We start from the raw sequence: 23573 nt of genomic DNA on the forward strand, positions 1-23573 counted from the left end.
AGAGTCTCCATTTATCATTACAGCGGCTTGAAGAAAGGCGAAAGAAATAACTGAACAGTTTCAGAAACACGGCCACAGAGAAATGTTCAATAGTAGTTGTTATATTTCACCACTACAGTGCATTGTTGGCCTGAAAAGTGGGACCAATGTGTCCCACTGTATACAGTAGAACCCCGCTGTTACGTTCCCGGGTGCTGTGTTTTCCCGGCTGTTACGTCGTTTTCAGCCAGTCCTGGCATAGCTCCCATAGGGCCCAATGCATTGGGAACCCTGCTGTTGCGTCGCAACTGTGGGTCCGGACCGTTCCCGAATCATGCGATGCGAACTGCCACCCCGCGCCGGCCCGAGAGGCCATGTTGACTTTTCATTTAGCTTGGCTTGGTGGCTTGAAGATGGGATTGGCCATCCAAACTGCCGGGGGCAACACCTATGACATATTTTCGGTTTCCACCAGCAAAAGCATGGCCTTTGAGATCCAGATTTGCTATCTAAAGATGGTGTCTATGACGCATTGGGGCCCTAAAATTGGTTTTGGCGCATAGCTGTTCCGTATAAAGTCCAAGGGCGATAAAGCCGTTGCCGCGCGCCGTATGCTGTAGTATGTGCGAGTCAAGGCGTGCGAGGGTCAGCCAACGATTGCAGCTCAATCTCGCACGCGCGAAGCAGAAAGGCGAGGCGGAAGCCCGCTTCTTATGTTGCCCACGAGGCACGAGGGAGGGAGAGGGGGTTGCTCCGGCGCTGTATCCTGAAAGCGATCTGCGACGTGGAAAAAGTGCGCGCCCGTGCGTCGCTGTACTCTGGCAGCAACAGCGTACTGTGCTGCCACGCGCGATCGCGCGGGCCGTATTTTCAAAGCGATCTGTGTTGAGGGCAGAGTCTAGGCAGCGTAGGTGCGTCGGCGGCTCGTAGCTTTGTGCGTGCTGCGTGTTCTCGGCACTGAGTTTGCGTTGAAGCGATAGACAGCACGAAGGTCACATCGCTCGCTGCTGCTGCGGCGCTTCCTCACGCCAGCTCATCGAGTGTGATGTGTTCATGTTTGCCTGTGCGTGCTGATATCATGCTTGTTAGTATAGTTAATAAGCGAATGTTTACAAGTTTACACGGTCAATAAAACTACTATCCCTACGTTGTATAGCTGTCTACTAATTTTCTATCGCAATCGATGCTCGGCTTTCGGGCGAAACTGCGACTTTTTTTTCAAACGTAAGAATTCAAATAAAATTGTGTGCAGTTCACCACTACTTTCACTTCTCAATTTGTCCTGTTTCTTGGCTCTTGCAATTCCCGGCTTTTACGTTTTTTTTTTTTTAACGGTCCTGTGGAAAACTTATCAGTGGGGTTCTAGTGTATAAAGGGTTGATTCATTAATTTCTCGAAAATAAGACATTGTACAGCGGTATCAAAGGACAAGGTTTCCATAAGCACCATAAAATAACATTTTACTAAAATAATTGTGAATCATCCCAACTCTGAGCTTTTGTGTCAGCAGGACAAAGCATACAAAACGCAAATTATGATTACCTTGGCCTCATCAGCATTGAACAGGGGGGAGTCTGCATTGGCCAGGGTAGCACCAATAGCCTCAAAGGCTGCAGTCAGGGGCCGCATGAACTGCACGAAGCGTTCCTCATCTTCACCCAACTCCACCATAAGCAGTCGGCCCAAGGATGTGTAGAATGTGGAACGGCACCGCATGTCCATACCTCGCTCTCGACCTCCACCTGCAAAGCACAGGCATACTTTCCGCTACACCTTCATTTTGTGGGATAACTAGAAAAACTGAAATAATCAGCATTATGGTTTCATCTGCATCAACTCAAGATAGGCACTGCACCCAAGTTCATGCATAGCAGGCTTAATTAACTATGGCTACAAGCCCATCCAAAAAGTCTAAGTAATCTTGCATGGCAGAACTACTTTATGAGCAACCCAAGCAATCAGTACAATATTGATTCAGTCTACTGGTGGTGCATGCATCCAGTGACGTCACAGGGGGGGGGGGGGGGGTGCACCATACAAAATGTGTGTTAAGAAATAGGAGAGAATGGCAAGAGAGAAGAGGGTAGGGAGGAGAGAAGGGGTGACATGCTGAGCAGCCGCACCGGGAAGCCTAAAGATGCCCCTTATTTCCATGGACGAAGACATCTGCATGATACAGTCACTGACTTATGACTAGAGACCAGATTACAGGCACATGCCTATTTGCTCCCACGTGCCTGGTCCTGCCTCTATGGTGTACGAGCACAAATTATGAGTTGACCCTTTGAGGGTAGAATTTTTTTGCCAAATGCGACCCACCAGGGTCGATTTTTTTTATTGCTGATTTAAATTCTTCGAAAGAACCTATTTCGAAAAAAAAAAATGGTCGTAATTTTTTTAGAGTGACAGTAAAGTGAGGAAAAAATTGTGTGTTGTAAAATACACAATGTTTATTCATGAATAAGAAGCGCACTGGAAAATGATTGTGTGCATGTCCAGTAACGGAAACAAGTGAGAAGCCTTCGTCTTATCGCCAACAAGGTGCGATAGAGCTTTTGTGGTCTCCAAAAAAAGAAAACTCAAAAACGGCAGCATCGTTTGTGTATGTACACGCCTACCCGGGAACAGGTGTAATCGCGCCGCTGTGAGCGATAAACGATTGAGTAACAAGCGGTCACCCTTTGAGAGATTTGAAACCAGATAGCCATCAGTTTAGCGCGTGCAACAAGCGGGAGCCGCCGCAGGAGAAAGCCGAAACATGCCGCCGCCACGCGCGCGAGAGATAGCCGTTGCGCCGTTGCCATAAAAAAACAAAAACAAAAAGAAGACAAAGGCATTGGCGCAAGTAAAAAATTCCCCGTGTTCCCGTGGCGTGGCAGCACATGCCAAGCGAAAGAAATGATCGAAAGAGGCACGCTTTTTAAATGTACAAGCGATGACGTACATGTACGTCATTGGTCATTGACCCTGACAGGGTTAATAATGTTTTAGCACTGACTTTACAGTGCTTATAAATGCCTATTACTGCTTTTAGTGCCTGAAAATGCCTTTTGTTACGAAAGCACATTCAGTAACTTCCTTCCACAAGGCTTGGCAGCGTTGGCAGACACTGCTGCTATATGGCAATGCACCTGGCAATGTGACCTAGCAAATAAACACTTGCATTGTCAACGTTAGTTGAGCTTTTGAGGGCATCTAATCATTTGCCTGGCACTAGTTAGCAATGCCAGAGAAGAAAACAAAAAGTCTCTTTGGCATTGGACACACAACTCCACGTTACACTGCAGTCGAGGATATGAGTGAGAAAGGTGCAACGTTTTGACAAACGTACACTATACACTAGCTCGAAAAGACTGCAGACTGTAGATTGCACGTGTTAGGCGGAAGTGTGCAAACCCACTAGAAGTGTTGACTGCAGTTACGCAGTCCCCTTTTCTTTGCACTACTGCTCGTCTAAACACTGCAAGAGATGAGCAATATACTTTACCTCTCTGCAATAAATTGTGCCCCTCACTCAGCCCTGCCCCGCTCTTTTTATTTAGTTAAAGTATGTAAAGAAATACTGTGCTCCAACATATGATGAAAGTCATAGGGATATACAGAAAGTGTTTATGGAAGATTTCTTGTGAATAGTTCACGAGTCGTGACACTACTACCGCCCCATAACAAATGTTTAATGCATCCCATGAGTGTGGCAGCAGCTAATGAAAAAATTTTGTGCACAGGTGCAATCCCCATTTGGCCAAGAAACAATTTTTTTTCTGCTCAAAGATATTTAGGAGGTTCCTCAGGGTAGAAGCTCAGTTCGACTTGGCAACACCATGTTTCGCATGGCCCTGTATAAGCACTTGCTCGGCACGCAGTCTTCTGTACTGGCTACAGAAGCACGGGACATCACAATGATGATGTTAACCACAACACCGTATGATATGCTTAAAAAAGGCATTCTCAAGTGAACAGTTGTCTCGGAAAGGAAGAGACTGCAAGAACTGCTCTTTTAACTACAAAGCTAGGAGATCGCCTCAGCTTCTCAGGCATATGCAAGCTCTGCTTGGGACTCAGGCCTCATTGTTTGGCAAGAGTTTCCTCAAAAAGCTCTTTCTTCGACAGGTTCCACCCACTGTGCAGATGGTGCTGCCTTCAACTTCTGACCTCAGCTTGTCAGCAGTGGCCACTCTCAACAACAATATGTTCGAGGACACAATGCCGCTGGCTTCAGTTTCCTATGCAACCTATCATATTCATGTTTTTGCCGAAGACAAATGAGATGCAAGTATTACATGCAAATGGACATGGCATGGCAAAGGCATGGCAGAAAAAAAAAAAGGCAACAAGTTCTTCAAGAGAGCTGCAACATTACTCAAGTCTGGTATTCAACTTTTCTTATGTTAGTATCCCCTATCTGAGCTAAAATTTCATCACTGACACACAAAATGTCCCTGACACACAAAAGCAGCTGTTTCAAGCATGTCTTCCCGCAGAATCAGCCTGCTTTCTACAATCAGGGTTCGTACACAATATTTGGCTGGAAATTCAAGGACATTTCAAGGATTTCAAGGATGCAAAAAGGCAGAATTCAAGGAGTGTTAGCGTAATTTTATTTCCTCACAGGACTTAGGAAAGCAGCCCTATTTTCGCATTAATTTCTCTTTCAAGAGCTGTTATCTCCGCTTCGTTTTCTTTGGCTGTTCGACGGAAACTTCGTCGCCTTTCGCCTTTCTGGTGGCTCTTCAAGGCAGATTCCCCCATCGTTGCAATGTCGACCGTCTTCTGACATTATGCGCACATTGCTCGATAAGGATCGCTTGGTTCCGGTCTCACCCAGTGACGATAGTTCGTATGTTGCAGCCACGCAGGCTGAAACTTGCACTTCCCGCCTGGCATCTTGTCAAAGTAAACACACAACGCAAACGCGAACTTCACTGAAATGGCGCGCACGAAGCCGACAAACGGCCCGACTATAGTACCTAAAAGACACATACTAGTGTGCCGAGAGCGGGTGTCGCGGTAGCACCGAGTGTGATGCCTGCCGCCGCCGGCCGCTTGGTGCGCTGCACTTCGAGACTGTGCCGGACCATGCTGAGACATGGGTGGACTTCAGGCAAGACACGACGCGAGTCTCCCCATTTGCCCGGCGATCTGCCTCTTATGTTCTTGTCCCAATCCGCAATACGTTCGGGGTCTGCGGACGCGCTGGGTAATGAGATGAGCCGTTTCTTTCCGCGTCTCTGGGAAATCGCGGTTTCGCGACCTGTTCAAAGTTTCTTTAGACAGACGAGTGCACACATAGATGCAAAAAACCCACTCACAATAAGAAAAGACTGCAGCGAAAGCGGCAGCAAGGCGAGAAATGAACTAAGCATTGCAATCGACGCGTAGCAATCAACGCATCGCAAACGAACGCGAGTCGAACACCGCAGGATTTAGCATGATGCCGACAGGCATCGCCGCCTGGTGGCCCGCGGCGGCAGGCATCACAGCCCGCGCCACCGTCCCGCGTTGGAGACTCTCGGTGGACGGCACACTAGAGTACCGTATTTACTCGAATCTAGGCCGACTCCGATTCTAAGCCGACCCCCCAAAAGTTCGAAGTCCGAAAAAAAAAAAAAAAAAACTTACCTCGAATGTAGGCCGAACGAAAAAGCGAGGACAGCATTCTCAAAATGAAACAGCATTTATTAAATTTGAACATGCCGAGCTCATTCTATGTCACCATCGCTGCTAGCCTCGTCGCTATCTTCCTTACTGCTGACATCTTCAAACAGTGCGCTATATTCAGTACCACCCAGCGCATTAGAGATGCTGCATTTTTGGAAGGAGCGCACGTTGCGGCGCACGCAAAAACCATCTCCCGTGGCCCCCTCCAACGACAGACCGATGCCGAAGTTCCGCCCGGCTTGAACGTTTGACGATGCCTCTACGGCTAGCTCAACTACCGTATTTACTCGATTCTCACGCTTCCTCGATTGTAACGCGCACCCGTTTTCCGCGAGGAAAAAATTGGAAAAATAGATTTCCTCCCGATGCACTGATGTTGCGATGAATAAAGAAAGTCGCAGTTTCGCCCGAAAGGCGATGCATCGAATGCGGTAGCAAATTAGTAGACCGCTATTAACAAGCACGGTGTCACGCGCGCTCAAGCAAACATGAACACACCTCGCTCGTTGACCGCGGAAACGAACTGTCAAAACGCTGGAGACGAAGCGCGCCTTCGTGCTAGCATGCCTCTCGCTTCAACGCGGTGAAAACACGGCGCGCGGCGGACTTTACCAGTCGCAGATTGCTTTCAAGATAGGGCCAAGCCTGATCGTATCGCCGGAGTGGATCGTCGCAGATGACGTCCTGCTTCGGTCCACTGAAACCGTTCCGCATTGCTTTGCTGGCGAAAATCCTCTCCTTCTGTTTGCGCCAGTCCCGCTCGCAAGTTTCGGATTCTCCGAACGCCCGTGATGCGGCCCGATTTCCGTCCGTCTCCGCACAGATGATCACTTTCCTTTTAAATGCGGCATCATGATGAACTCGGTACTTCATGCTGATATATAGAGCAGACGCTGAGAACGTGAAGACAGACGGTAGACTATTGCCTAAGCACGTGTACTGCAGCACACGGAGGAAGCTTCCGCATGCTACGGTAGCTAGGCACGACGCGCGTGCGAGGCGGCCATTTTGAAATGCCGACGCAGATTTAGGGTCGTGTTGAAAGTACGCGTTAGATTCGAGTAAATACAGTATTCGTTTAGAAAGCGGCACTATAGTGGCATCGCCCATTTGGTGCCATTACGATAACGCCACACCGCGCGCCGATGCTGCACCATACCGATACTACCGATACGACGCAGATCAAAATGGCGACGTCGCTCGTGTACTTCAGCTGGCTACTGGCGCAACTAGCAGCGGCTGCGATACTGACTTTTCTAGATGGCGCTAACTATGCACCATATTTATCAGTTTCAGTTAAAAACTGGCGCGTTTTTTAAAATCCTCGAATCTAAGCCGACCCTAGAGTTTCGTATGTGATTATTTGAAAAAAACTATCGGCCTAGATTCGAATAAATACGGTATATTCTAGGCACTATACGCAAGCCGAGCGAGCGATATGTCTCGCATTGGATTGGATTTCCAATGCATATTAGTTGCCAGACGACGTAGGGGCTGCGAGATTTAAAACCGAGACTTCCTGATGTTGCCCTTTAGTCAACACAGCTTGTTTTCATGGGCATTCGTAAGGGAAAGGGCCTTAAATATCAGCATGACTTGCGGAGGTACATCGTTAATTTCCTCTAGCGGAACAAATCCCACGGGATTTTCAAGGATTACAAGGAGCCCACGGGTATTCAAGTACTTTCAAGGGCCCTTGAACTTATACTGTCAATATCAAGGATATTCAAGGATTTCAAGGGGCTGTGAGAACCCTGTACAATGAAAACCTTTGATTCATTCCCTATAGGCCATAATCACAGCAGGTACGAACCAGCAGATCCTGCAGAGCTTGAGGCGGCAGGACATGGACTCCTGCTACCACTGTTGTGGCCCAGAAAGGGGAAGTGCTCGCTCTGAAAGGGTGCAAACTTCTATTAGGAAACACCCTTTACCAACACAAAATACAGACTCATAATCCACTTTCTATCAAACACGAAACACACAATGCAAGACTCTCAAATGCACATCAGGCATCACAATGCATGTGCAGCACCTCACACACTTTTGGGCAACTCAGGTGACAGCAAGGTAGCGATACTGCTTTACAGGTACACTTTTTCAGTGTACACTGCTAAAGATTCCCCATGCTTTAGCATGTGCCTTTTGTGCCACAGCAAAAATGATCATCAGAAAAAGATAACACTAACTTACGTAGCCTCAACTAACATAGGTGGTGGCAGCATTGTCACACAGTTCGTTCGTGAGCCAGTAATGCAATTATCAGCCAACAGAGCTATGAAGAGAGCTAGCTGATATTTCATGGCAAAGAGCACTGCTTGTGGCATTGAGGGATGCAGACATTTGTTAACTAGTGGACATTAAGAAGACACAGACACAGATGAAACACAGCACATTATGTTTAATCTGTGTCTTCTTTATGTCCATTACTTACGCATGTCAATGTTTCTTAGTTCCACAAGCAGCACAAATTGCCATGTCGTTTATTGGCACAGGCACAGAAAGACACAAGCAAGTAGACACTTATTACAGTGTAGACCGCTTATAACGTAAGTCGCCGGAGTCGGGAATATCTGGAGTAAAAGCGGTACTGCACTATAACCAAAACAACTATTTTGTAGCCCTGCACGTATGCAAAACATGTAGACGAAGCAGCCACGCGTATCGGAGAATCGAAGCGTGCGACTGGGAGTTTTGCATCCGTTTCAATTTACGAACGTTGAAACTTGAAAGGTTAATGTCAAAGTACCCATGATCTTTGCATGAAACAGACAAAATAAAAAAAAATATGTCTCAGTTTCGCCCGAAAGGCGAAGCATCAATTGCCATAGCAAATTAGTAGAGAGCTATAAGGAGTAGGGACAGTAGTTTTATCGGCTGCATAAACTTGACACATTCGCTTACTAACTGAATTAACAAGCGTGGTGTTCACGCGAACAAGCAAAAAAGAATAGATCACACTTGATGACCGCAGACAACCACTGTTAAAACGCGGGCGATGGGAAACGCGGCCGCCACAGCGAGCGAACGTTCGTGCGGTCTATCACTTCAACGTAAACTGAGCGGCGTAAGCACAGCGCATACAAAGGTCAGAGCCGTGCAGAGATCGCTTTAAAGATACGGTGCGCACGACAACACCGACAGCCGGCACAGGCGCGAACGCATTTGTTGGCAGAGTAGAAACCACCCCCTCCCCTCCCTCCCGCGCTGCCTTCCCGCTTTGCTCCTTCCTTTCGTGTGGGAAATTGTGCCGCCAGTTCCCCTTGCGCCCGGTTGCAAGATACGCATTTGGTGCCGCAGCAAAGCATCGCCCCCCCTCCATCTCTCCCTCCCAATAACCCTACGGTCTTTCGCGCGATGGAAGTTGTGTTTGCTCTCCGCTGTGCGTTAGCTTTCCGTGAAGGTGCACGTCCCCCGCGCGCTTTCACTCTCACACAGGGCATGCGGCGACGATTTTATCGCCCTTGGACTCATGCTCCACGTGTCGTGCTCCTCCTCCGCATCGCCGTCGTTGATCTCCTTTCCCATCGGCGGGCACACCTCGTTGAGAAGCGCGCTCGCTACCTCCCTTGTCGGCGAGATTTTCCCGTGGAAGCCGCATTATAACCGCTATTTCGTCTCACGCGGCTGCAGTGTAAGCGGTATGCGTATACATGGAGTGCTATGGGAGCATTAAGGGGGGACGTGGTAATTAAAATTAGCATTACTTATTTATGAACCAAACTTGATAAAAGTTGGCATGCTTATTTAGTTTCTTCTCCTGACTCTAAAAATGCAGTTAGTTTTTCTGTAGGTTCATTATTTCATTACATAATTAAGAAAACAATGTCTTTTGTTCTTACTACAATAAACAAATAACCGCTGCATAAAAATAGACAAATGACATATGGACCAATAGCAGAAAGCACAAGCTACACAACATAGGAAGCACTTTTATGATTGGATCAATATTTCTTACTTTATAGTAAACTGAACTCCATTGTTTTCAACATGGCCATGCATTAGTCACACAAACGACAAATTAAAAACACTTCAAACAAAGAAACTTAAAAAACTGCTTCCTATGTTGGGTGCTTCAAACATCTAGCTTCATGCTGCAAAAAGAATTAATATTCTATCTATGATAGCTACTGATATATCACGGTAAATGTCTTGCTGGGTGTGCAAAATTAGTATTCTGAGAAAATCAAGAAAACAAACAAATGTCACATTTAATTATGAAAAGTCACAAATGTCTGCACGTACACACTCCCAAAACATTAGTAGGCTCCTGGGGCATAGTCAGTTTGGGCATTAGCACCTCTGTGGCGCTTTTTGAATAAGCATTGCACATTTTCTGCCGATGCACGCTTGTTTTCAGATGCAGCTGATCGGCGCCGGTCTTTTTCGTCCATGCGCTGCATACACTTTTGGCCAGGGTTCATCAAGAGTTCTTGCAAAATGCTTGCCGAGGTTCTCCTGCAGCCAGCATTGAATTTCATCACTGCTTCCGCCACAGCAGCCTCAACGCTGAAGAGTGAGGCGTGCCGCTCCTTCGGTGCGAGCGCCCATATTAGCGAGTGCAGGCTTTCGTTGTTGTTCTGTGTTTTGCCTCGCTGGCAACGTTCAAGCAGCCTCTTGTCAGAGAGCCGTTGGTAAATTGGCAGTAACGCCTTGCTGACTTGAGTCGGTAAATTGTAGTGGTGCTTCGGCACAGGTTGGCCTTTGGCCTTAGCAGCATTTTGCCGGCACCAGGAATCGGGACCTTCTGGACAAAGGCTATGATTTGAGGTGACATCATTTGATGTTACGTGATAGTAGCTTGCCATCACGGCCTTCTCCATGGCGTCAATGTCACCAGTGTGGGACTTCAGAGCCCATCCATAATAAGAGCTCAATTTGTTGACCAAATCTCCAGTCAACCTTCCTCTTCCACCAAGTGGCTCTGAGCCAGGCCCCTTGTGCTTTGACAGGGCATTACGAAGTGCTGTCCCCATTCTCTTATGGACATGGTTGATACAATCCTCTTTGTCAACTTCGATGTAGCCATATACTTTGGCCTCCTTTAGGGCCAAGAAAGTACGGCTGTCACCGTCTGACAGCACAGTTGTGTATCTTAGGCTGTGCTTTTCCAGCGATCTGTTGAATAAAATGAGGCCAGCCTCCACCTCCATTTCACCAGCCTTCTTATCCGTATTTTTCTGGCACTCATGGCTGGCTTTCCATTCTTCGTATGACGGGTCACCAACTTTTGGTCCACGCTAACAACCGGCACAAAAGTTGCTCAGCACAACGTAGTCCAGCACAAGTCCGGTAAAAAGTTCAATGACGGCGCCGACACCGATGTGCGAACTGTGCCCGCGAGTCATCCAAGACCCGTCATACGATACAGCAACGTTGCCCGGGTTGCCGAAGTTTAATTGGCTGTAAAGCTGCCGGACCGACTTCGCACATTCAGTTGTAAGTGTCTCAGCTGCCCGGGTCGCGGCAGGCGTCAACTTCGTTTTGACGTACCGCTGCCACGTTTTCGTATGCAGCCCGCGGTGCGATATATTCATTGCTGCGAAAATATCGTTAAACGCAGTTTGCCGATTGCCGGTGCTCTGCATCGCGCGCGCAGCCAGAATATTAATGGTAAACGGATTCACCTTCTGAGTCCCATTCACGCGCGGCGAGCTCCACGCTGACGCTTTGTCGCCGCATTTCGAGCATGTGAGCACCAGACTTACTGCAAGGCCGTATTCGCGCTCCTTCCGGCTGATTTTCGCGCTACCGCCGCATATATTGCAATTCATATGCTCCAGCAGTGCGTTCACCGATTCCAGGCACACCACGGTGAAAACAGTATTGTCAAGCGGGTCGGCCGCGACATCGCCAGCGGACAAGATCTCCGACTTACGGCTCACTGCTGCGGTTGACGCGAGCTCTTTTAGTTTCTCGTCGGATCTCCTGTCGATTATCTCCAAATCTGCAGGCGTCAGCATAACGGTGTCACGACGGACGCGGCTGGCGTTTTCGTCGCACCTACTCGTTGTCGCACCATCTAGGCCTAACGCTCGGTCGGCTCCATCGGTTCCGTCGCTTGACGCCGTTGTTGGCTCGTCCTCAACGACTGGCGACGCGGTGGGGCGTTTTTTGAAGTTGTCGAGCATGGACTTCTTCCTTTTCTTTCCAAACTTGTGTTTAGAGTCAAACTTTCGAAGCGGAGGAGGCATCGTCGCGGGTAGTCACACAATGATCGTATCGAACATGGCGTCTCGCACTGCGCGTCTCTAGCGGCTAGCAGACAGCTCGGAGTGGGCCCAACCAATCACGGGGCGTTATCTCGTCACGTGCATGCGACAGCGAATGAGAGCGCGCGTTTCATCTATTTTTGCCGCCGGTTTTTGTATTGAACCAGCAAGCCTAACGAAGCGGCAGCGCGCGATATTTGAAGCCGAAACCCCGTTCTTTCAAACGAGACCAAGATGGCCGCCCTCAAGGCACTGGCATGCGAGCGCGGCGTCATTGAATGTGTGTCGTTTTAGCGTCGACACACGCGAAAAATCAGGTGCCCTATCTGTTTTTAAATTGATGGTTTGGCTGAAATATGACCTTATGAGATTGGAAACTTGGCAGAGAGGGAGAATAATAGATGTAGATTCCAGAAATGCTATTTTCCAAAATTTGTTTTTTTGATGATTTTTTGGGTCTAAAGACCCGTGTCCCCCCTTAACGGGAGTCTGAAAAGACTACTATATTCGGTCCTGCACTATAAGCGGTTACGTTATAAGTGGTCCATACTGTATTGCCTTTCTTCTTCTTTCTGGGGTTTTACGTGCCAAAACCAGTTCTGATTATGAGGCACGCCGCAGTGGAGGGCTCCAGATTAATTTTGACCATCTGGGTTTCTTTAACGTGCACTACAACGCAAGTACACGGGCATTTTTGCATTTCGCCTCCATCGAAATGCGGCCGCCACGGCCGGGATTCGATCCCGCGATCTCGTGCTCAGCAGCGCAACGCCGTAGCTGACTGGGCCACCATGGCGGGTCACCTATTATTGCCATTCCATAGAAGTGCGGGATATTCTGAGAGAACAGATATTTGTAACCAGACGACGCTCGAACCAATGCTGATGATGATAGTTTTCTCTGGACAGGCAACTAACAGAGGCTTTCACGTTTCGCCTAGCCATATAAAGTTTCGCTTTAAAAGTAACCTGCACGTGGCTGTCATATACACTGTGCCTCAAAGAAAAGTATGCATCATTAAATATCCGTATTTAAAGTGCCCGTCACAATATTCTGGCATCTAAAGAGCTCAGAAAGTACCCTTCCTATATTCCCCAAGCACCAGATTGTATCCCCATCTTTTTGTTGCACCACCCAGTACTATCCTTTTTTTTCTTGTATTCCTAAAAAGCAGAAAAAGTAGAAAAGAGAAGCAAGATAAAAAGTAATGACTATTTTGACCAGCCATACATTATGCTTCGTGCTGGCCAACTTGGTGGACTCTTCCACCATTTCTGGATGAAGAGTATGCAGTGAAGGCACAACACCAGGAATCAGATGCCTGCAGAGTTGCCTTACCTCTTCGACCACAAAGTGGACAACAAGATTCTTTAACTAATACTTTGTTAGTCTACATCCTTAGATAAGCACTAACTGTGCTTCATCCTTTCCAAACTCACTTCATACATGTAGATTCGCTGTGGTAAAACAAGCCACATTTAAACACTCTGCTAAATATTGTCAATGCCAAAGAGCAGTGTGAACGAAAGCACAAGTAGTAAGTGCCAGCAGTAGTTTTTGAACTTTACTGAGCTGAACACACAATTTTTTTTTTTTTTTTTTTACTTTGTGGCAAACTTCCATGAGTACTTTCAAGCTGGTGAAGTGACAGGCTGTGTTTGTAGCACTTACAATTTTATGCATCCAATTTAATTGGGCACATTCACACACAAGATTTTTTTTCAGATATGACAAAATCTTACTGCTTTACCACCCATGCAATAAAATATATCTGAGAACTGCAGTGCAAAGAACTGCGCTTTTCTATAGGCATACACATGCTGGAAGCGTAGCAACCATCTTAAAGGGACCCTGAAACGCTCTTGTACAAACGTACTAGGTCGTTAGGGTAGGTCCTTTTGATCATTAATTGACGCATCTAAGTGCTCCGCCTAAAGTGTGTTTTTATTATAAGGTTTTAGAAAGGCACATCACTACCGATCACAGCACGCCACTCAGCTGAGTTATCAGCCGCTCCTAACCAGGTGGCATGATTTGATCATATGACGTCAGTAGGGCGAGTTATTTGATTGGCTGCCCAGGGCGCGTCATCAATAATTTTTCCAACATTATGGCGAACAAATGTTTAAAATAATTTAAATGTTAGTTAATTTGTTTCTATAAAAATAAAGTAATAGAAATAATGTACAAGGACAATGTATCACTACAGTCAAGCACTTCCGGCACACAGCAAGTGTCATCTGCTTGTGTTACAACGTGCTCCGTGTTGACGCAAGCTGCACAGTCTGTGTTGGTCTCGATCAGTCTTTTCGCGAGCACCATGGTTCGCCCTTGCATTGTGGGCAGCAAACACAGAGATTGGCGGCATGTGAAGCTGCGACATCGTGGCCCTCTGCAAGACAAACATGCGAGCGAAGTGGCTGCAGCACTGGTTGTCAGTATCCGATCGGCACCAGCATCTAAGCGTTTGCGGCTGTCACTTTACACCGAAGGATTACTATACGAGGTCTGTTAGAAAAGTATCCGACCTATGGCTGAAGAAAAAAAACTGGCATAACTGGAGCGTTGGAAACCTAATCACCCTCAAAGTAGTCTTCTTGGGAATCCACACACTCCTCCCAGCGGTGCTGCCATTGTTGGAAGCATTCCGAGAAGGCCTCTTTCAGAATGGAGTTTAGCTCTGCTGTCGTTGCAGCCTAATGTCTTCTCTTGTCTGAAATCGCGCTCCTTTCAATGGCCTCTTGATTTTGGGAAACAGCCAGAATTCGCAGGGGGCCATATCAGGAGAGTAAGGAGCCTGTTGAACTTCAGGAGTCTGGTATTTCGCCAAAAAGGTCTGAATCAAGTGCGAGGAATGTGCAGGAGCATTGTAGTGATGGATGCGCCAATTTCCTGTTGACCACAACTCCGGTCTGTAGCGCCGCACAGCATCACTTAGGCAACGGAGGACATCCCTGTAGTACTCTTTGATGATTGTTTGACCCTGTAGTGCGTACTCGTGGTGTACCACACCGCAGGAGTCCAAGAAAGCAGTCACCATCACTTTGACGTTGCTGCGCACTTGGCGGGCCTTCTTTGGTCTTGGTGATGTGGAATGCTTCCACTGTGATGACTGGGACTTGGTTTCCGGGTCGTACCTGTACACGCAAGACTCGGCGCTAGTAATTATGGTGTTCATGAAGTCGGGGTCACTGTTTGTGGAATCCAGCATGTGCTGTGAGACTTCAACACGAAGTTGCTTTTGCTCCACCATGAGCAGCTTCGGAAAGAATTTCGCTGCAACTCTCTTCATGGCCAAATCTTCGGTCATAATGGAATGTGCCGAAAAAGTGCTGATAACCACCTCTTCCGCAATTTCTCCGATAGTCACACGACAGTCCCGCATCACCACAGCGTTCACTTCGGCCATTACCTGGTCATTTCAGCATGTTGATGACCGACCGGAGCGTGGCCATCTTTAAACCGGTTGTACCACTCCCTAATCTGTGTGCTGCTCATAGCATCGTCACCGAAAGCCGTCTGAATCTTCCAAATGGCTTCCACTTGGCTGTCGCCCAGTTTCTCGCAAAATTTGATGCAATAGCGCTGCTCCAGTCGCTCCGTCATTTTCCTTGCAATAAAAAAACCGACGAGAGCACTGCGCACTACTTCACTCAAATGCTGCGTCCCAGCGACTGAAGCTATCAGCAGGCGGGGAAAAATTCGCGCATGCGCACGAAGGTTCAAAGTTCAGCACTTCCATCCCTGAACCTTGAAGGTACCATTAAAGGTTCCCTAAAACGTTTTTGTAGACACATCGGGTACAGCTACAGTAAAACATTCGTGCCACAATTTGAGTGAAGTGTGTCATATTAAGAGAGCTATAGATCACTACAAGTTACCCTCCTCCCCTAGCCATGCTTTTTCTCCTCAACTCGTTCACCAAGCGATCGGGGCTAAGGTCCGCCTTCACTGGCTTCTGCATCACGATGTGACGGTGTGCCGCCTACATCCGGTGTCTTGCACTCAGTGTGCAAAGCCTTTCCAACCACCTGCTAGCCACCTGGCCGTTGATCCCCAGTGAGAGCTATCCAAGCAGTGTGCGTTGTGAGCGTTCTGTCGCAGTGCCAAGCATGTCCGGGATTCCGGTAAATGCAGTAGAGCTGGGCGTTTCGAAGAATGAACTAAAGCCCCTCCATACTACTACTACCGCTGTGATGAAGGGGCCTTAGCGTAAACGTGAGGGGCCTGCATGGTGCAGCCACCTGGTGATGCAGAGCTTACCCAGCCAAACAGAGGTAACTTTGCTGTAACCAAGTGTAAAACACTTTAAACATTTAAAAAGACGTGTTCCCAATTACACTGCTCCTGAAAATATGCACCAGCAGCAATGTAGAATACAGTTAGTTACTGCTATATTATTAGCTCTGTGTCTGCCTGGTTTAGCTCTGTCCCATCAGGTGGTTGGCATCCTGCAAGCCGCTCACGTTTGCGCCTCATCCCATCTGGCAAAATGCGCAGTCCACCAGCAATTACCAGAATAGCAGACATGCTAAAACTTTCTATTGCGGTAGCAATCCTCCGGCGTGAAGTGACAGCTGCAAACGCCATAGATCCTGGCGCCAATCGCATACTGACAGCCCAATGTGCTGGAACCACTTCGCTCACCTGTTGCCTTGAAGAGGGGACAGAATGTCATAGCTTGACATGTCGCCAATGGCTAGGTTTGTAGCCCACAACGCAACAACGGCGATCCATCGTCCTAGCGATAAGAAACCCCCAAGACCAACACCGACCACGCAGCTCGCATCAACACCGAGCACGTTGCAAAACAAGCAAACAATACTTGCTGTCTGCCGTAAGTTCTTGAGTGTAGTGATCAATTGTCACTGTGTATTCTCTTTCGGTTACCTTTTGTTTAATAGAAACAAATTACCCAACATTCCAACTATAAAGAACATTTGTTCACCATAAAGTTGTAAATATTATCTATGACACTACCTGGGTAGCCAATCGGATAGCTCGCCCAACTGACAACAATGGCGCTAACTACATAGATTGTAACGGGCCAGCTGAAAACTCAGGGGAGTGGTGCCGCTGCGATCAGTAGCGATGCACATTTTCCACAGCTTTAATTATGCTTTGCATGTTAAACCGTATACATCCCACAGCAAGCTGGCCAAATTTGAGTGCATTCGGTGCAGTAGAAAATTAGAAAATTTTTATATCAGAGCTAAACTATACAGCAGTCTGGCAACACTAGCTGGCGACAAAATTAAATTACACCACCAGTAACGGCTCCCCTGAAGTAACAAAACTCAACCTCGAAGGCTATGCTTTTGTGCCCTGCAAGCACCAGAAGCGATTGCACATGCTGAAAATATGTCATGGTTGCATGCGTCTCAGTAGTCAGCCTCAGGTAGTTTCTGCAGGCGTGCTCCGATTTGTGCTGCTTTTATTGTGCAAGCCAAATAATTATGGGTACAATTCAACAGCAAGGCCCGTCCTAAGCCATTAGGTGCCAGAGCATGTGGAGAATCACGTCCAATGCAGTATCAGACTGTTTTGGAGCAGAAGACAGCAGTGGCCACGAACTTCCTGACATTGCAAAACCCATGCCAAATGGCATTCACTGTCGGTGGGAGGGGCCTAGAGGCAGCGATTTCAAATTGAAACGTGTGCTGAAAGCTCAGTTTCATTTTTTTTTTTTGTTTTTGTTTCCGCCACGCCTATAATCATACTGGCCCCTCGACTCTCAGTTACAACGATAGACAAAGAATAATTGGACGACTGCGTCATGGCTCCATTAAATAAACAGTTTCATTTTTTAACTACTATACATTTAATTTTAAACTGCCTTGTCATATGACACTGTTAGCAGCACTCCATTCCTTTAGATAGTTATAAATCATCCACGAAGAGTTGTGTTTTTGAGCCCACAATGAAGAGCGATTCATAACAAAAACTCATTTCAAGGCATGCAAATTACTCTTTTAGGTCTGTAGTAACAAGCAGCACAATCCAATACAAAAGTTATTGAAGCAACAACAAAGCCTTCAAAAGTAAATTCATGCTAGAGCAAACAGGTGAGCCCGCATCTTGAATACACAAAAAAAAAAAGTGGGAGGAGGAAGGTGAGGGAGCAGACCACTAAACTTACTGTGTGATTGGAGAGCATAAACTGAACTTCCTCCAGCTTAACCAGTTTCCTCACTGAAGAGTAACCGACACTCAAGTCACTCAACAGCTGTAGTGTCTTGCTCACAATGGCATCACTGTAGCTCCAATACTTCAGGTTGGTTATAATCTTACGAACAAATACACTTAGCACCATGGAGTCATCAGAAAGACCAAGCACCTCTGAAAGACGACGATACACCTGGAACAACCATATTTACAGTATGAATTAAAAGTCACATAAAAGAAAAAGCACTGCGAAACATGTGCTGCATTTGTAGCGATAATGAGCAACTTGTATGACACTGAAGAGCAGCATACTTTACATTGTTACAGAAAATGTACACAAAGTGCACATTTTAAATAAGATAGTGCTTGTTTGAATCTTCACGCCTTGTCACTTACACAGAGGTGAATGCAGTGAAACACTACATAATATAGATATTCAAACACTGCATAAAAACTCATAAATACAGAATATAAATGAAGCAGGTGCACAAACAGACTTCATAACATAGAAGTAACAATAGTTTGCTGAAACATTAAATAGAAGAAAGCTATATCCTTAGAACGCTCTCAGCCACATACTTCAACTTTGATGGAGAGTCACGTAAAATATTAAGAAAGGGATAGTTGCATCTCTAAACCTTCTGGAGTTTTACGTGCGAAAACCATTCTTTTTCTTTGTGGGGTTTTACGTGCCAAAACCAATTGTGATTATGAGGCACGCCGTAGTGGAGGGCTCCGAATGAATTTCGACCACCTGCGGTTCTTTCATGTGCACTACAACGCAAGCACACAGCCGTTGTTGCGTTTCGCCTCCATCGAAGTGCGGCCGCCGCGGCCGGGATTCGATCCCACGATCTCATGCTCAGCAGTGCAACGCCTTAGCTGACTGAGCCACCGTGGCGGGTAATGTGCCAAAACCACAATTTGATTATGAGGCACGCTGTAGTAGGGGACTCCAGATTAATTTTGACCACCTGGGGTTCTTTGACGTGCACTCAAAGCATGGTACACAGGTGTTTCTGCATTTTGTTCCCATTGAAATGCGGCCGCTGCGGCCGGGATTTAATCCCACGACCTCGTGCTTAGTAGCGCAACACCATAGCCACTAAGCAACCACGGCGGGTGATAGTTGTATCTCTAAAAGTGATCACTCAAGGAATACCGCCCATGTGTGCTTCACATCTGTGGCCAATGAAGTGCAGGTGGTAGCGACGATGCGCCATTTGCATTATGAAAGCTAATTAAAAAAAAAGTAAGAAAGTTTCCCTTCTGTGAAGATAAATTCTGCACATCTCATTTCTTCTGATTGTGAACGTGGCGGGCATGCTACATTTCTTTTATAAATTGTGCACATGCTACATTCAGGCGCACTTTTATTTTCTTACTTTAAACCAGCGAGAATCGGGTGTGCATTAGATTCCAGGGTGCGTTAGAATTGTGCAAATTGGGTGCTCTCCTGTTTTTGCATGCCAATTCAGCATCCTCTGGAAAAGCAGGTCTATACATAGGCACCAGAAAGGCACATACCTTTGATGTTTTTGGAACTTGATCACCAACGTATATCTTTCGAAACTGCTCAAAAAAGCTAAGGAGAGCCAGCTCCAGCTTCTCTCCTGAGCAAGAACCCAATGGGAGTCGGGAGTCTCTCAGCTGCATCAACTGCAGCACCCTGCAACAATGCAGCAAAACAAAGCTTACTTATCGGCAAGTTGGTTTGACATAATGTCAACTTTCCAGCGCAGCTTGACTGTGGTTGCTGCCTGCTTTTTTAAGAACGCAAACACAGAAATGCTGATAAAACTACAAGATAAAACTCAAGCAGGTGTTATTGTATCTACATTTCACATATCTTTAAGCAACAAGCAATTGTTCCTACTGCATACTGCATACTACTACTACTGCATACCACCCGCAGACCAACGGGCTCACCGAAAGGCTGAACCGCACCTTAACCGATATGCTGTCAATGTACGTGTCTGACGATCATCGGAACTGGGACAGCGCTTTGCCATACGTCACTTCGCATACAACTCTTCCCATCACGACACCACTGGTTTTTCGCAATTTTACCATCTGTATGGTCACCACCCTGCATTGCCTTTTGACACACTACTACCTGCTGTTGTACAACATACCACGGAATATGCCCGCGATACTGCCGCTCGAGCCTATCTGGCTGAGCGCCAGATAGGCTCGCCCACCGAGGCGGTTAGATGTTACGGGCCGCCTCCTTGCATTAAGGAAGAAGACGATCGCCGGGGGACACTGCGCGTGTTCAGCCATCTTGGCCATCTCTGTCAACAGTCCTTGTTTATAAATCCTGTCCCGCTTTTATCTATTTGACACCGCGTCACAATATCATCTTCTATCTCTTGCAGTACACCTTCTGTTCCTGCACTCCATCACCTAATAAAGATTGTCCTACATCCAACACAATGCTGTCAAAATTGTAACTTAACTACAACTGAAAATCTCAGTAAATTGAGGTTTCCATCGTTTAGTGTTGTTAACCCTTATGTACGGCGGCGGTTTTCTGTCCCACAAGGTCTTTGCCGTATGGGTACGGTTTCAACCCTCCATTTGAAATTTTGCGCCATAATGACGATGCGTGCTCACTGGGAGGTGCTGCCACCTCTTAGGACTTACAAGAAGCGTTTGAAATTTGTGCTACCTTCTTGTGGAGATTAACAGAACTGATTTCTAGCTTCAGTGCGACGGGCAGACTGCGGCCAACACCCCTTTCGCGGTTTCGGTTTTGCCGCGTGACCGCAACGTAGGCGCGCGAAATGTAATTTTTCTCTTTGTCGGCACTCTGCAGAGGCGGCAGACGTTGATTTCTACCTTGATTGGCACTGCTCTTAGCTTGTTTATCACCGCCGCTCACAAGGTATTCTCACTCTCCTTGTTTACCGAGTTCCCGTCGAGTTCTTCAGATGCATGGAAAGCGGCGATATGGCCGAACGCACTGCCTGTTCTCTTGACACCGACAGCGATGTCGTGTGTGCCAACACAACTCGTCGCTCCAAGAGGAGAACAGACACGCGTTTTAGGTGTGCAGACTGCGATAAGGCGCTGTGCGTAGACAAGTGTTTCAAGGAATACCACACTCTGAAATACTATTGAACATTTTGCAGTTCTGAGTGATGCCGACACCAAAATACTGTTCCTATTTTTTTTTTACTATTTATTCCCGACTTTATACATTTTGTACATTTTGTACATTCAAGATCCGTAATAAAGTAATTTGAAATTCGCAAGGGTGGCTGAACGGGCGTGTTGGTAAAGTTTCATCTTTCGTTAGCAGCGCGACAATCTACATGGAAGCGAGAGAAGACAGCGCTCTTTCCTATTTCTTCTCTCGCTTCCATGTAGATCGTCGCGCTGCTAACCAAAGAAAAAAGTAATTTGACCACCTGGGAAAATTTTTTCCCAAAATAATTCGACCCTCAAAGGGTTAATATAAGTTCCCACAAATCTTTATGGCTAACACATGAATAAGAATCATTAAGTAAGATTTCAGTAACTATTATGCATCGGTCTGTCCAAGTATGTGGTGTCCCAGTACCACAGAAATATCAAATTCATAAACAAACAATCCAAGAACCTAATGCTGGGCATGCATAATCATCAGCAGCCTAAAATGTTTTAATGCTTACAAATCGTGTGATAATCAAAAAAAAAAAAAAAAAAAGTTAACTTGCGTACACCTCACACAAATATACAACACCTACTTCGCAGCTTTTTTTTTAGTCAGTAATCTGCAATTTTTGTTTCTTATGCCGTGTTTTAGCGACCCTAAATTGGCAGCCAGCTAGGAGTATGTACAACTGAAGTGGTAAAGAGCAGCCAGCAACGCAGCCTGCGTGAGATCCTCGAAGCGGCCATACAGGGCATGGCGTGAGTGGAACATGCAGGCGTTATCAGTGATGAATCGTCAATCACCAAGAACAGCCAGCAAATAGACCCTTGGTGCATCCAAAGGATGTGAGAACAAACTCCCTAATATAGCTTCACTGTCACTGTTGTATCAGCCCTGGTCGCTTTTGTGCCATAAAACAAACAAATAAACGTGAAAAAACTACTTTTTGATAAACTGAGGCTTCTTAATGCTGACATTTAACTGTACAATGAAATTTAGAAATTAAAATTTTTACATCACATCAAATTTCTGGTAGCTGGTATTCCCCAGTTTCATATAAATTACAAGTTTGCATGCTGGCCAAGCAACAATTCTATTAGGTAACAGTTATTTTCCACTTGGTCCCAACAATGCAGCAATTGCCTTTTGTCAGCTGTTGCATCTCCTACACCATGTTCAAGCTAGTGCACTTTAGCCTACTATCATGCAGCTTCTCCTTGCTCCGTCGTTTGCTATACTTAGTCATGTTTCCTTGTTTTTAACACCTCATATGTTGGCACATATTCAATACTTCTGAACTTAAGGGCTTCCTTCACTTATGCCAGTACTTAGTCCTCTGCAGCCTCTCAAATGCTAAACAAAGGTGCAGGCTGCTTCAGTGGAGTATTCCCCTTCTAGTGTTTATAAACCTTCAGTATAATGACGAACTCTCAACAAATTTCAGTACCCACCTGCAAACCAGTTCACCATCCATGGCATCATGGTCATCAGCTGTCGAGAATGAAGCACGCCCACCTATGGCTGCACCAATGATGTACACCAACCAAGACAGCTGTCCTATAAAAGTTGCGAGCAACGCAAAGAAGAGTGGGTTACAATCCTCCACTACTTTACAACCATTCACATTCATTGCAGCTCACACAATTTTTATGAGCAGAGTGTGCTTTCAATACACACATTAGACAAGGCTCAGGGTACCAGTGGTTTCTTTCCTTCCCATGCTCATACATGTAAACCACAGCTGACTAATGCTAATGCACTTCCATCTAGAAGACCATTGCTACTTTTACAGTAGACTTCTGTTATTCAACTCAGATTAATTGGATTTTTCGATTAATTATATCCTGACCAAAGGTCCCAGCCAGTGCTGGGACCTTCGGCTTTTCGTCTAGGCTTTTGTGTTTTGATCATCAAATGGGGCCTCGCTGGATAATTTAAACTTGGCTAGTTAAGAATGCATGCACCCGATCCCAACGGAGACCCCAATAGCGTCAATCTTGTTGTGCTAGGAGACAAGGAATACGTTGAAGACATTATCTCATGGCAAAAATGCTAATTATTAGCCTACCCTTGCCAAAGTTTCAAGTGAAACAGCAGCGACTGCAGAGTCGCATTATATGTTTCCAGTGTGTCAGCGTCTTGTATTGCATAACGAACTGGCAAGGTGCTTAGTCTAGGCATCGGCCACCAACCCATTCACGATGGCTGCGGAGTCTGTCATGAAATGCAGAATATCAAATGTAGTGGACCGTACACAGGACGACATGTCACCTACAGTGATAAGTGTAAACAGACGTCCATTCTGAGACAGTAAACTCTGCAGGTTTCATCATTTTCGAATTGTCAGAATTGCTCACATGCTACATTTTCTTCCTAGAAAATCAGATTGATGCTCATTAGAATTGCTTAAATAAAAACAG

At 46.4% G+C, this 23573-nt stretch overlaps 1 protein-coding gene across 3 annotated transcripts in view; it reads right to left on the minus strand.

Annotated features, from left to right (window-relative positions):
- LOC119461437 (exportin-7-B-like) overlaps positions 1–23573 on the minus strand; it is a 79929-nt gene that overhangs the window by 29501 nt on the left and 26855 nt on the right. For all 3 annotated transcript variants that reach the window (XM_049666977.1, XM_037722744.2, XM_049666970.1), the window contains exons 10-14: positions 22605–22710; positions 19542–19683; positions 17989–18207; positions 7451–7532; positions 1522–1721 (exon numbers count right to left, since the gene is read on the minus strand). In XM_049666977.1, coding sequence (XP_049522934.1) covers positions 1522–1721; positions 7451–7532; positions 17989–18207; positions 19542–19683; positions 22605–22710 — 749 coding nt within the window. The remainder of the gene's footprint in view (positions 1–1521; positions 1722–7450; positions 7533–17988; positions 18208–19541; positions 19684–22604; positions 22711–23573) is intronic.

This window comes from Dermacentor silvarum, chromosome 1 (assembly GCF_013339745.2).
Source record: "Dermacentor silvarum isolate Dsil-2018 chromosome 1, BIME_Dsil_1.4, whole genome shotgun sequence".
NCBI classification, from domain to species: domain Eukaryota; kingdom Metazoa; phylum Arthropoda; class Arachnida; order Ixodida; family Ixodidae; genus Dermacentor; species Dermacentor silvarum.